Source organism: Fukomys damarensis, unplaced genomic scaffold (genome assembly GCF_012274545.1).
Source record: "Fukomys damarensis isolate Sample0158 unplaced genomic scaffold, DMR_v1.0_HiC HiC_scaffold_16, whole genome shotgun sequence".
NCBI classification, from domain to species: Eukaryota; Metazoa; Chordata; class Mammalia; order Rodentia; family Bathyergidae; genus Fukomys; species Fukomys damarensis.
Genome location: NW_022900928.1, coordinates 31,238,832 through 31,252,846, shown reverse-complemented (window position 1 = coordinate 31,252,846; position 14,015 = coordinate 31,238,832). Strand labels below are relative to the sequence as shown.

Below are 14,015 nucleotides of genomic sequence, written 5' to 3'. Positions count from 1 at the left end.
TGGCCTTGGACATAGACACTGGAGCTTCAGTGAACCCTTCAGCAGGCTACAGCCAGCCCCTGATGCTGCCCTGGCTAGAACTTCATGAGAGACCCTCAGCCAGGGCAACCCATCTAAACCACTCGAGTTCCTGACCCAAGTACCTGATATAATAAATGTGTCTTATTTTAGGTGCTGTTTTGGAGTAATTCAGTATACAGCAATAAATAACTACTACAACGTCTAGAAGCAGTATCATGCACTCATTTTTAAAATGTTTTTGAGGCAAGGTGTTGTTATAGTTCAAGCTGGCGGAACTTACTTTGTAACCCAGACTGGCCTCAAACTCACAGTGATCCTCCTGCCTCAGCCTCCCGAGTGCTAGGATAACAGTTGTGTACAACTATGCCTGCCTTTTTCATTAAAAAAAAATTTTGGGGGGGGCTGGGGATTTAGCTCAGTGGTTCTGCTGCCTGCCTCTCAAGCACAGGACCTGAGTTCAATCCCCAGTAACAAAAAAAAATTTTTTTCCATTTAAAATTTTAAAACTGGAACTTGACTGTTTTTCTAAATTTGTTCTCCAAGGGATGTTATGAACAATCATTCTGAGATTTTTAAAAAAACATAATTTATGTGATTAATCATAAGCTTTGGTTAAATTCCAAAAAAAAATAGAAGAATTAAAATTAAAACCGCCAGGAGTGGTGGCACACGCCTGTAATCCCAGCACTCGGGAGGCTGAGGCAGCAGGATCGCTGTGAGTTCAAGATTGGCCTGGGCTACACAGTGAGTTCCAGGTCAGTCTCAACTACGCAGTGAGACCCTGTCTTAAAAAACCAAAAAAACAAAAAAATTAAAACCAAGAAGAAAAAACTCAAAAAGATGAAAAAACAAAATTACGCAGAGCAATTGCAGCCTGTAAATCATTCACATTCACGCACTCTCTTCTCAAAAAGAGAAGGCTGTTGCAGTGGTCAGAGAGCTTTCTAGTACCCAGCAATGCCAAGGAGCTAGAACAGAATGGAATGGATCAACTTCTTGGAAAGGAAAGAGACCAGGTCACATAGTTTATGAGAAACTTCATCAAATCGTATATTGTTCCACGTGCTCAGATTTTCCAGTTTGATGACCCCCTAAAACTGATATTGGCCCTATTCTGCAATTTCTCATCATATACCAATTAAACCCACTCCTAGTAGTACATTTTTGGGGGGGAAGTGAGGATTCACAGGTAGGAGAGTTGGTTTGGAATAGTGTTTCAGATGGTCACATGGTGGCTCAACAGATGTTGAGTGTGTGTGCTGTGCCAGCCACTGCTGCTGCAATAGTGAATAAAAACAAAGCCCCATGCACTCGAGTGAATAACTAGTGAGAGAATTAGATCACCACACAAATGTAACATTGCACTCAGCTGGTAAGTGCACAGGGAAGATTAAAGGAGATCAAGAAAAGTTACCCTAGGGCAGAGGTGCTTGATCTGAGAGCTAAAGAGAAGAACTTCCAGATAGAGGAAACAGCACATGCAAGGGTATAGTACAGGAGGAAACAGCAAACAGAGGGACCAGCACATCTAAATGTACAGTATAGGAGGGAACACAGCACGGACCAGAGGCTGAAAGAAAGTCAGTGCAGGTAGACTAGTGAAGAGGACTGGATGAACATGAGAGATACATCAATCAGAGGCCACCTAAATAGGACTTGGCAATAAAAATGCCTTTAGCCGGAAGAGCAAATGACCTGATCGACATATAAGAGTGGGACGGTGGCACAGTTTATAATAGCTAAATCTCTGAAACAACTCGAATCCCATACACTGGTGACTGGATAAAGAAGATATGGGGTTGTTTTGTTTTGTTTTTATAAAACAGAGTACTACTCAGTCATAAAGAATAAGAAGCTAAAGACATTTATAGCTAAATGGATGCACACTGAGGCTATACTCTTAAGTGAAATAAATAGGATACATATATGTAAATATTGAACTGTTTCTCTGGTGTGAAAAACTGAAAGTGTAAATGAGAACTAAAATGTATAATAGGTAATGTGAAATAGGAAGAAAGGGCTCAAAGGGGAAGGGGAGGGGGAAGAGGAACAGTCCAAAGGAGAAAGTGAACGGAAAGAGAAAAGGTCCAAAGAGGAAGGTGAAAAGAAAGAAGGGAAAGGAAAAAATATAAGAAAAGAGAAAAGGAAAAAACGGAAACAAAGTCTTGTAAATAGGGACAGGTGGAGAGGTTGAAGGAAGGGCAAGGGATTGGAAAAAAATTAGAACCAAGACATATCATATAAAGGTACAAATCACCAATGACGAATGTCATCATATTGTATACCTCAAATGTGAAGAGTTAACCAGGACCCCCCCCATAGCCTCACCTGAACTTTACTCCTTTCCCTCCCTAAATTGCTTGTTCAAAGTGATTAGTTAACCAGCACAGAGCTTACCTTGTAGTTGAGATCAGAGGACAGGACATGTCTTGCGGTTAAGAACTAAGGACAGGACAGGTTACACTATGACTCTAACCATAGGGATAGGAATTTCCTGCCGGATCCCAAAAACTGGATTTTAATCTAACTTGCAACCTGCTTCTGTGCCCCTGTGCTTGCTCAGAGATGAGATCATGACATTCTATCGTGTGGTTTTTTCCCCTTAAAAATTGAGCTTCCCTGCTTGATCCATGCCAAAGAGAGTTAAGAGCGAGGAGATCACCTTTGGTCACTGGCTATAAAGGACTTTTAATTTGGACATTTTTTGTGGTGTGATTCTTTTCACTGAAACGGCTATAACAAAATGTACCAATAAACTTAATGAATAATAAAAAAATGAGTGGGATATTAGTCTCCACGTATAATAAAAAGTCTAGAACTGCTGGCCATCGTGGCCCATGCCTGTAATTACAGCACTTGGGTAGCTGAAGCAGGAGAATCACCACCAGTTTAAGGCCAGAATGAACTACATTAGCAAGACCTGGTCTAAAAAAAAAAGCCTGTAAGTAGAAGAGATTTTTAGTAAATGTGCTGCCAAACAGCACAGTAGGAGGGGTGTGTTTAGTGACATCAGGGACAATAAGAGGCACTATTTCTTCACAACTGAGTCCACTCCGTGACTCATATTTAAATCCAAAGCAGAAGTAGTAAAGAACAAAATTTTCACGACTGTTTCTTTTGTTGTTATTGTTGAAACAACACAGCAAAATAAAACTGCCATTTATTCTTGGCCAACACTGTCTTTCATGTACATCAAACAGGCCAAAACATAAACAGCTGTCAGGAGCAATTCTACACAATTCTGGGGAAAAATCATTTTACAATTGAATCATGATTAGAGCCAGCCACAGCGTGTTGAGACTTACTTCTTTTTTCGGTCACAGCTAGACCTCAATGGTCTAGTGGTGCTCTCATGCGCCAGGGCAAGATTACCCCAGCTGAAGATGTCCTGGGAGGAACAAAATCTTCATCTGCACAGTTCCTCATTGTTCTAGGATTTTCATCTTCACTGCCCCTTGAGTCACCTTTTACATTTGTTACTCTCCCATTGGACTAAACTCTCTGCCTCTAGTCATCCATATTTTTTTTTCCTCCTTCTGTACTGAATAAAGGTGTGGCAAGCTTGGTTCTTTGGTCTTTGTTGCCCACATCAGCCTTGATCAAGCCCAAAGCTCAGCTTCTCATTTTTTCTCTTTTCTGTCTAATAAGTTAATTTGCCTTGCACTGTCATGGCTCGAAGGAGACCAGGACTTATTGCAGAGGTTCTAGTAATGTCCCCTTTTCCCTGTTCCCTACAAACAGCTACTTCATAGATTTTTAAAAAGAAAAAGAAGGGCCAGGGATTTAGCTCAGCAGTTCGGTGGCCTGCCTCGCAAGCTCAAGGACCCGAGTTCAATCCCCGGTACCAAAAAGAAAAAAAATAAACACACTTTTGTCTTTAGTCATACAAACCAACTACTTATAGAATAGCTAAAAAACACATGGAAAATTCCTGGAACATTTGGGTTTTTTGGTTGTTGTTTTGCTTTTTTCACAAAGTTCTTTTTTTCCTTTGAGAGTATAATGAACATGGTCAAACCACAAGTAAAGTCAGAAGCAGGACCAGAAATATTTCAAAGGTCATCTAAGATCATTAAGCATGGCTGATTCCTAACAGTATGTAGAAAAACATAAAGTGCAAATAAAAATAAAAACAAATTATTCTTTTTAAAATACTTCTGGGGCTGGGGATTTAGCTCAGTGGTGCGGCTGCCTGCCTCGCAAGTGCAAGGACCAAGCTCAATCCCAGTACCAAAAAAAAAAAGTAAAAACACTTTGAAGGAAAAAAGTAGAACCTTAGAAATGTTGGTTCTTTTTTCCTCCCGTTACAATTCATATTGTGGTTTGGTTATGGTAGATACCTCACAATGTCCACGGGTGATTCTCCCTGTGGTAGGCAGGTGGGCCTCCTCAAGCCAAGGGGACCATGTTTAGATTCTGAAACAAATGGAGGATGAATAGGTCACAGTGTCATTTTTACTTAAGTTTACCTCTTCCTTTTTTGTTGTCTGGTTATCCTCATCAGTCTGCTTTTTGGTGTTAACATCACCATCCTCATCATCTTCCGCTGCCCATTTGCCCATAGCTGCTTCAGCCTGCTCCTCTCCATCCTGCACCTCCCCACCTCCGTCCTCTACTTCATTGTTAGCCTCCTGCTCCCCATTTTCCTCATTAGTGTTCCCCTTAGGAGGGTATCCCATCCCTTTTCAGCCTCCTCCACAACTTCCTTCTTTTTCTTTTTTTTTTTTTTTTTTTGTTTTGCTTTGTTTTTCGGATTTTTGAGACAGGGTCCCACTATGTAGTTGAGACTGACCTGGAACTCACTATGTAGCCCAGGCTGGTCTTGAACTCACAGCCATCCTCCTGCCTCACCCTCCTGAGTGCTGGGATTACAGGCATGTGCCACCACACCCGGCCTTCATTATTTTTTTTAAATTGTTACTTTGGGGGGCAGCGTACCAGGATCAAACTCAGGTCCTTGTGCTTGCCAGGCAGGCGGCAGAACCACTGAGCTAAATACCCAACCCTCATTACTTTTCATTTTGAAAGATGTATCAAATTCTTCACATCATGGAGAGAGTTTGCAAGGTTAATGAGAAGCAGTTTTTCATGAAATGCTTTTCAAAGTGAACCAGTTCTTACCTTGTCTTAGTTACTTTTTACCTTCCTAGGACCAAATATGCAACACCTACAATTTAAATGGGGAGAGGTTTATTCTGGCTTATGTATTAAAAGTCCTTCCATGGTTGGGCTGCCTGGTAGAAGGGCCTAAGTGGGAGAAAGCTGCTCCCCTCACAATGGGTTGACAAGAAGCAGAGTGAAGGGATGAGCTGGGGAGGGAGATAATCTCTTCTAAACCACATCCCCCAGGAACCTGTCTCCGCCAACTATACCCTGCCTCTCAACAGCAAATCAGCTATACCACTCCCATGATCTAGTCACCTTCCAAAAGTCCAGCCTATTGAGTGTATGAGGCTTGGGTGGGTGGGTGAGGACATCAAGATATAAGCCATAACATTCTGCCCTTGGGGATTTCTTCTCAAAGCAAAGTCTTTCACTTTTGCAAGACAAAGAATGGGTCTTACGGTTTCCTGACATGTTCTCAAGCCATTTGCTATTGTCCCATGGTAAAGTACTTGTGAGGTAGGAGATGAGGGCAGGGCAAGGCAGCTGGACAAGTAAGCATGACCTGTTAATCATGGAGATCCAGAACATGCACAGAAAAACTACCAACTCTGCATCTAGGACCAGAGAGTGCTATCTTCAATTCCTATGAAAAGTCAAGCAAAACATTCTTTTCCTACTAGACGGTTAGTATCAATCTCTGAGTGGATAATACTGTGAATTCAGTTTGGGATATACTGAGTTTGATGTATGTAGTAAACAAAATGGCCAAAGATATCCATGTCCTAACCCATGGAACCTGTAAATGTCATTTTATGTGGAAAAAAGCCTTGGCAAATGTGATTGAATTAAGACTCTTGAGATGGGGATTACCCTAGATTATCCAAGTGGGCCCCAAATACAACCTCAAACGTCCCTAAAAGAAGGAAGCAAAGATTTAGAGATTTTCCTCCCAGAGGAAGACTTGACTATAAAAAAGTAAGATTGGGAGGATGGAACCAAGAGTTTGGAATGTTGTGAAAAAGAGGCCAAGGAATGTAGACAAGTTCTAAACACTGAAAAGGGCAGGAAAACAGATCCTTTCTTCAGAGTCTCTAGAAGGAACCAATTTTAATGACCCCTGACTTTAACTCAAAGACCTTCAGAATTTTAATGTATAGAACTGTTGATGTGAGGGAATTGATCATGTTAAAGTATTTTGTGATGCCGCCATCACAGGCTGCATTTTCCTGGTGCTTCTTGGCTCTTAGAATGACTTCATGCTCTTATCTTTAGTTTCCCTCCCACCAAGGCCACAGCAAGACAGAAAAGTTAAAACCTGCTTCTGCAGGACTGAACCCATAAAAGGCAACCTGGCCTGTGATAGGTTGAAAGTAGCCCACTCCTCATGAATAAGCAATAGCCCAGCCCAAAACCAATAAAAGGACCTTCCTTTCTTTGTTCTTCTCTCTTCCTCTTCTTCTTCCCTCTCTCTGCTCTCTCTTTCTTCTTCCTCCTCCTCCTCTCTTCTTCTTCTTTTCTTCTTCTTCCTCCTCCTCCTTCTTCTTCTTCTCTCTCTCTCTCTCTCTCTCTCTCTCTCTCTCTCTCTCTCTCCTCTTTCTCTCTACTCCCACTCCTTGAATAAAATCTCCAGTCAGACCTTTCGGTGTGCGGCCTAGTTGTTGAGCGTTGCTGTTCCCTTTCAGTTGAAAGAATAAATTTGTGTTGCTCTTAGCTACTAAATTTGTGGTAATTTGTTACAGCACCAATAGGAAACTAACGTTTAAAAGCTTTGAAACATTTAAGAGGTCTGGAGGTATAACTCAGTGGTAGAGGTCTTGTCTAGCATACGTGAAGCCTAGGTTTGTTCTCCAGTACTACCAGAAAAAAGAAGGAAGGAGGGGGAAAAAAAGAAAGAAAGAAAAGGGAGGGGTAATACCTAAGATGTCAGGTAGGCATGAGATAAGAGACAGGAGGTAAGAGAAAAGGGCTGGGCTTTAGATATAAATTTGACCATCATATATATAGCAGAGGAAGCTGTAGGAGAGCATAAGCTCGTTATTAGCACCTACTTCCTGTGCATATTTCAGTAAGGTACTTACCTTCTATGACACATTATTAAGTATTTATTCTGTCCTGGCATCATTTCAAGCAATTTACATGCTTTTTTTTGGTACCGGGGATCGAACTTGGGTCCTTGCGCTTGCAAGGCAGGCGGCGGAACCCCTGAGCCAAATCCCCAGCCCTACATGCATTTCTTAATCCTCACAACCACTCTAAATGCTAAAAATCCATTTTTATCTACTTACAAAAACACCTCTAAATTTAATTTGTCCAAGATCACACGGCACAAGCAGAACAAGATAATTTCATTGCTTGTGTCTCGGTTCTTGTAGCTCGAGTACCAGCAGCACTGACGTGGTCTAAGAATTTGTAAGACCGACCTACTGAATTTTAACAAGATCCCCAGGTTATCTATACATCAAGTTTAAGAAGTAGTAGACTGCAGCCCGCCCTCAGAGTGGGTTCTACTCAGGCAGGTGCAGTGCGGAGAACTTTACTCAGCATCGTAGCAACAAGTAACGGTTTTCACCTCTGCATCTCCGCTCCTGTCTTTTTCCACCTGGATTTCATATTCCAGTTCAGGCACTCACAATGGCACTTGCGCAATATTCTCACGTACTTTTATCTACTGCAACCAACAGATAGTAGTGTCTCCTCCACTAGCACTTTGAGCGTCTCCAGGAAAAGACAATCATTTCTCACCTAGGTATGCAGACGACCAGCCACTATTTGAATGAGAGTATGAATTAGCAAATAAAATTTAAATCTCTCGCCACAAAGGCCCGCGCAGGCGCAATAACGCCTTCTCCGCCTCGGCTCAAAGCTAGCAGCGGAAAAATAGTGGGCGGGAAGTTTAAACGCCTCAAGTCTGAACGCTAACCGGCTGAGCTGCAGAACGCATGCGCGAATTTCGTGACCCCCCCCCACCAGGTCCCTCCCCGCATGCGCGGGAGCCCGGATGTGGCTCAATTGGCTGAAAACGAGCGGTACTACAGCGATGGCGGCGCTCGGAACTGTAAAGGGTAGCAGCAATTGGTTTTCGGCTTTGGCGCTCGGGGTGACGCTCCTCAAATGCCTTCTCATTCCCACCTAGTAAGGACTGCACGGCCCTGGGCTGCGGGGGGAGATTCCGGGGTGGTCAGGGCGGGAGAAGGATGTGTCGATATTCGAGAGTGAGGAGGAAAAGGAAGTTCAGGTCGTGTAGTCGCCACTGCCTTTACTGAGCTTCCCACTGCGCAGGTTGTAACTTGACCTGAAAATTAGAATATAGCCCTGGCTAGCCAGGTTCTGTCCTAGCGCTTTTTGACTTGAGGCAAGTCACTTTATGGTGTCAGGCTCAGAACCCTTATTCATCATTTGCAAATGAAAAGCACTCTTCCCAGCCGTTTACTCAGCCGGTATTACGAGCCGTATATGGCACCATAGGGAGATACGATGGTGAGCAAGACTTCTGGATCTCGTCCTCCGTGGAATTGATGGGAGCACACAATCAGTACAAGTTTCAGGTTGTGTTAAGACATAAAGGAGCTAGCTGAGCGTGGTAGCGCACCCCTGTAATCTCCACACTCTGAGGTTGAGGCTGGAGAATCATAAATTTGAGCCCAGCCTGGACAATTTGGTGGTTTAGAGAGATTCTATCTCAAAAAGGCGGGGGGGGGGGTAGAGACCTATAAAGGAAATGGGAATGACTACATGCAGGGTTTTACTGCTCTCGTAGAAGGTAATGTTTGAGTTTAAATCCGAAGTGTGCGCCTCCTGCCTCGCAAGCTCGAGGACCTGAATTCAATCCCCGTAACAACAACAACAACAACAAAAAAAAACAATATGGAAAGCAATTTAGGCGCAGGAAAGAATAATTTCAAAGGCCCTATAGTACAAAACAGTGGCCCCAAGGATGAAGAGCAGTAAAGCAGGAAATCTGGCACAGGATAAGTGGCCGGATCACTCACTTATAAAGACTCAGTGGGAAAAATGGATGAAGGGCTAAGAATAAAAGTGTGGGAACAAGGAACTACAACGAAGTAATGTTTATGCCTTCTTTTCATCGTTCCTTATTCTTGTATTTTATTTTAACCCTCATTCTTTTTCTCCATTCTCTCCAGGCCCTCCTCCTCCCTAGCTTAGAGTTTAGATTATGGCACTCCTCTCTCTCAAGCTCTTAATGATTTCTTGTTGGGTATGAGAGAGCTGTTAGGTATAGAATGTATGTCCAAACTGATTATATGTGTAATTATATAAGCATTTTAATATAAAGGTTCAGTAGAACAACATGCCAACTCTGGAAGGGATTGGTCAGTTGAAAAAAGAGGTATTGATCCACAGAAAGTATAGCTGAAAAGTAGGAAACATCTTTCTGTTTCAAAATAAATTGGAAAGAGTGTTCTAAAATGTAAGAAATTCAAGTGTGGGGCCAAGGATTTAGCTCAGTGGTGCCGCTTCCTGCCTTGCTGGCGCAAAGTCCCAAATTCAATCCCTGGTACCAAAAAATAAATAAATAAAAATGTAGGTCTGTATGAGATATTTCTTACTTTAGTTGCTGCAGCCTAGAAATGTATTCTCAGGGTTATTGTTTTAAACTCTGCCCTTGGTCCAAAATTAAGAATGTACTTGTCTTTGGATATGTTCCTAATTGGACTCTCATCGGTCTAGCCTTTTATTAATCTATCTGTCACATTGCAGCCAAAGTTCAATAAATGAAGTTTCAGCTGATGGTGGTTCACTCATCAGTAGTGCTGTAAAGTTATATCATATGGTGACGTCATAGTTATTCCAGTTGTATCAGTTTGCTGTTTCATATTTGCACACTAAGAAATCACCTAAGGATGCATTTCTTAGAAAGTGTCCTGTTAAGGTATTTGGCATTGTCTCTACCTTTTTTAGGTTTTTATTGTTGCTGCTTTGTTTTGTTTTGAGATAGGGTCTCTGCTACATAGTCCAGGCTGGCCTTGAACTTCTTGGTGGTACTCTGGCTTCAGACTCCCAAGTGGTGGGATTGCAGCCATGCATGTCCACATCTGGCTTTCTGATTTTACTTTTTTTTTTCAAAGATTGTTTCAGCAAGTTAAAATTATTTTTATTCTTACCTTATTCAGCAGTTACAATAAAGAATCGCTGGTACTATAGCATTGAAGTTCTCTCTTTGATAGGGGTTTTTGCTATACCATTATGAATTGTTTTTATTTGGATTTCTTTTTAGACATGGTCTTGCAATATAGTTCAAACTGGCCTTGAATTCACTTTTATCTTTCTTTCTTTTTTTACTGGTATCAGGTATCAAACTCAGGACCTTGTGCTTGCAAGGTAGAATCACTAAGCTAAATCCCCAGATCTCTGAATTCACTGTTGTAGCCTAGGCTGGCCTCAAACTAATGGTGATCCTCCTGCTGAGATTACAGATCTTTACCATCACAAAATGTATTCTCTTAACAGTTTCTAAGAGAATTTTTTAAAAAATCAACAACCCTCCCCAAAAGACTGAAGGAAATCAATATAGCACAGCTAAGAAAATGTCCTCAAATTTCCTCAAATCTTCTAAGTGCTGTCTTTGAAAAGTAAAAAATTGCTGTGAAAAAGGAATGATCAGAGAATAAAGTAGAAAGTAGAAAATATAATAAATATAAATCAATATAAAGTGGAAAATATAATCAAAAATTTAAAAAGGATAAATTAAGCAAATTTAGCAAATAAGAGAAAAATAAGAATTATCTTTTCAGAAAAATGAACAAAACAGAGGACAGATAAATAACATTCTTGAAGACACTTGAGTGCCTACCATAATGCAGACATATTCTCACCAAAACATAAGTCTAGAAATTTCAGAATACTAAGGATAAAAACAATAAACAGTTTCCAGAGATGAAGGGAAAAGTAAATGATTGAGATTTCTCAGCATCAACATATACTAAAAGAGAAGGGAGAGGAGAGGAAGGGAATAAAAAAGAATTAAGATGTGTTATATACATGTACCAACTCCCCATGATAAATGTAATCATGAGGAGGGTAATGGGATAAAATTAATTTTAAAAAATGGAATCATGTCCTACAAACATGTACTAATAAAAATTAAAGTTAAAAAAGACCATAAAAAAGAAAATAGTTGGGCCGGCGATTTAGCTCAGCAGTTCAGTGGCCTGCCTTACAAGTGCAAGGATCTGAGTTCAATCCCTGGTACAAAAAACAAAACAAAAAAAAGAACAGTTTTAGCCTAGACTCCATACACAGTCAAGTAAAATACTATATATAAGCACATCATTAACAGTACCTCTCACTGAAGTTTTGCAAAATGAATCTGTCTATAAATAGCATCTAGGTCAATATGCAGAGTTTTATCAGAAGCCCTTTAGACTTTTATAGTTATTTCCCTGTCCCTACTCCAAAAGTATTAACATTCTGACTTTTAGCTCCATATATTGAATTTCACACATTTTTTTGTTTGGGGTTTTTTTGGGGGGGGGGTTGTTGAGACAGGGTCTCACTATGTAGTTGAGACTGACCTGGACCTCACTATGTAGCGTAGGCTGGTCTCGAACTCACAGGGATCCTCCTGCCTCAGCCTCCCGAGTGCTGGGATTACAGGCATGCGCCACCACACCTGGCCACATTTTTTTGTTTTTCTGTTTGGTACCAGGGATTGAACTCAGGTCCTTGCGCTTGAGAGGCAGGCGGCAGCACCACTGAGCTAAATCCCTGGCCTGAATTTTACCCATTTTTGAGGTTAATACACTAGGAATCATTCAGCACTTTCTCTTAGATATAGTTTCTTTCAGCCAACATTGAATTTGTATGTTGTTGCACATAATTATAGGTTTTTGTCACTACATAGCAGCAGTTTTCAAGCCTTTTTTGGTCAGTATTTCTTAGTCTCTCAAAAATCATTGAGATGGGCCTGGAATTTAGCTCAGTGGTGTTGCCACCTCCTTGCAATGACAAAGTCCTGAGTTCAATCCCCAGTACCAAAACAAACAACAACAAAAAAAAATTCACGTAGATGTGGTAGCTAACTCAGGAGGATTGCTGCAAGTTCAGGACCAGCCTGAACTATAGGGCAAGACCCTGTCTCAAAAAATAACCAAGTAAACAAACAAGATCATTGGGGTTCCTAGAAAGCTATATGTTTGTGTAGGCTTTTGGATAGATATTTATCATTTTAGAAATTATACCTGAGGAATTGTTAAAAAACAGCAGTAGGGCCAGGGACTTAGCTCAGCGGTTCTGTGGGCTGCTTCGCAAGCACAAGGACCCAAGTTCAATCCCTGATACCAAAAAAAAAAAAAACAGCAATATTTTTGTTGAGTATGTACCTAGAAAGGAGCCAGGCATGGTGGGCACATGCCTATAATCCCAGCACTCTGGAGGCTGAGGAAGGAGGATTGAGATGAGTTCAAGGCCAGGCTGGGCTGCACAGTGAGCCTGAGCTACAAAGGGAGACCCTGTCTCAAAAAACAAAAACACCTTGCAAGCTCAAGGTCCCGAGTTCGATCCCCGGATCAAAACAAAACAAAACAAAGGGCTGGGAATTTAGCTCAGTGGCACCATGCCTGCCTTGCAAGTGCAAGGTCTTGAGTTTAATTCCCAGTGCCACCAAAAAAAAAAAAGGAAATGAAAATTGGTCATCAGTTTAGAATGGTGACTGTTGAGGAATTTTTAAGAAATTCTGGTGATATTTTCTTAGAAAATTGGATATGTCTATCTCTAGAACTCAAGAAAAAGACCAAAATAATATATAGCAATTTGGGAATTGTCATTGTGTAGTTGATAGTGGCACCAAAAAGTGTGAATAAGATTGTCCAGAAAAGAGTAGCTTTAAAAGGTGGGGGGGGATTTAGCTCAGTGGTTCTGCTGCCTGCCTTGTAAGCACAAGGCCCAGAGTTCAATCCCTGGTTAAAAAAAAAAACCAAGACCTAGGGAGATATCAACATTTACCTCAGAAAAAAGGGAAAAGGAGTGGCTGAGACTTGGAAGATGTCCTCAGAAAGATTGTGTAAAACAAACTGGAAAGTGTAAATGGCTTTGTTGTGTAACCTATTGGCTTTGGAGAGAGGAGCCCATCCTTGTATCGGGTGTTGCTCTAGACATGGAGATGAAGTATAGCATGGACAAACAAAAACACTTCTACTAAAGATGGGAGATGCTTGGATATACAGTATTTTACACACACACACACACACATACATATATATGTAGTGATGGGAAGTGACTGCTTCTAATGTTAGGTACATATTGAGATGCTATTTATATACAGTAGATGGGGACAATTTGGAGACATGGAAAGGCAGGACAAGGACCTTTTTCTTCTTTCCTCTGGTGAGTTCCTACCCATTTCTGAAGATCCAGCTTGTGTGTGAAGCCTCTTCCAGACAAAAAATTTTGTTAGAGTTGTTTTTGAGCTATTTTTCTGCCTTTTAAGCTCTGAGACTCTTTCCACTAACTTATAGATCCAGCAACTTTCCTGAAGGTCTGACATTCTGACTTGCTGAAAACTGTGATGTTTCAGGAATATGAAATGCCTGTTTGTGTCTTTATAGGAGAATGAGTTGTAACTGTTAGAGGGTGTCAAAACATTTAAAAGCATAATTATCATAATTATGGACATTTGAAATTGATAAAGGTTTCAAAATCTAATTCTATTTATCTTTTTTTTTGGTACCGGGGATTGAACTCGGGTCCTTGCACTTGCAAGGCAGGCCACTGAACCGCTGAGCTAAACCCCTGGCCCGTTAATTCTGTTTATCTAATTGCTTTGTGTAGCCATTCTACAGATTTTGAAGTACACCGAAACTGGCTTGCTATCACTCACAGTTTGCCATTATCACAATGGTATTATGAGGTAAGTTTTCTTTTTCTTTCTT

At 41.1% G+C, this 14,015-nt stretch overlaps 1 protein-coding gene and 1 long non-coding RNA gene across 4 annotated transcripts in view; one reads left to right on the top strand and one right to left on the bottom strand.

Moving 5' to 3' along the window:
- Positions 1-8,051, bottom strand: part of LOC104868535 — a 37,014-nt gene extending 28,963 nt beyond the window's left edge. The window contains exons 1-2 of the long non-coding RNA XR_004517448.1: positions 7,870-8,051; positions 4,362-4,437 (exon numbers count right to left, since the gene is read on the bottom strand). This is a non-coding gene — a long non-coding RNA (uncharacterized LOC104868535). The remainder of the gene's footprint in view (positions 1-4,361; positions 4,438-7,869) is intronic.
- A 55-nt stretch (positions 8,052-8,106) lies between these two features.
- Alg8 (ALG8 alpha-1,3-glucosyltransferase) overlaps positions 8,107-14,015 on the top strand; it is a 27,463-nt gene continuing 21,554 nt past the window's right edge. The window contains exons 1-2 of one of the 3 annotated variants that reach the window (XM_033764243.1): positions 8,107-8,259; positions 13,915-13,993. In XM_033764243.1, the coding sequence (XP_033620134.1) occupies positions 8,126-8,259; positions 13,915-13,993 (213 nt within the window). In that variant the 5' untranslated portion in view covers positions 8,107-8,125. The remainder of the gene's footprint in view (positions 8,260-13,914; positions 13,994-14,015) is intronic. The other 2 variants (XM_010633310.3, XM_033764244.1) reach the window with 2 other exon arrangements.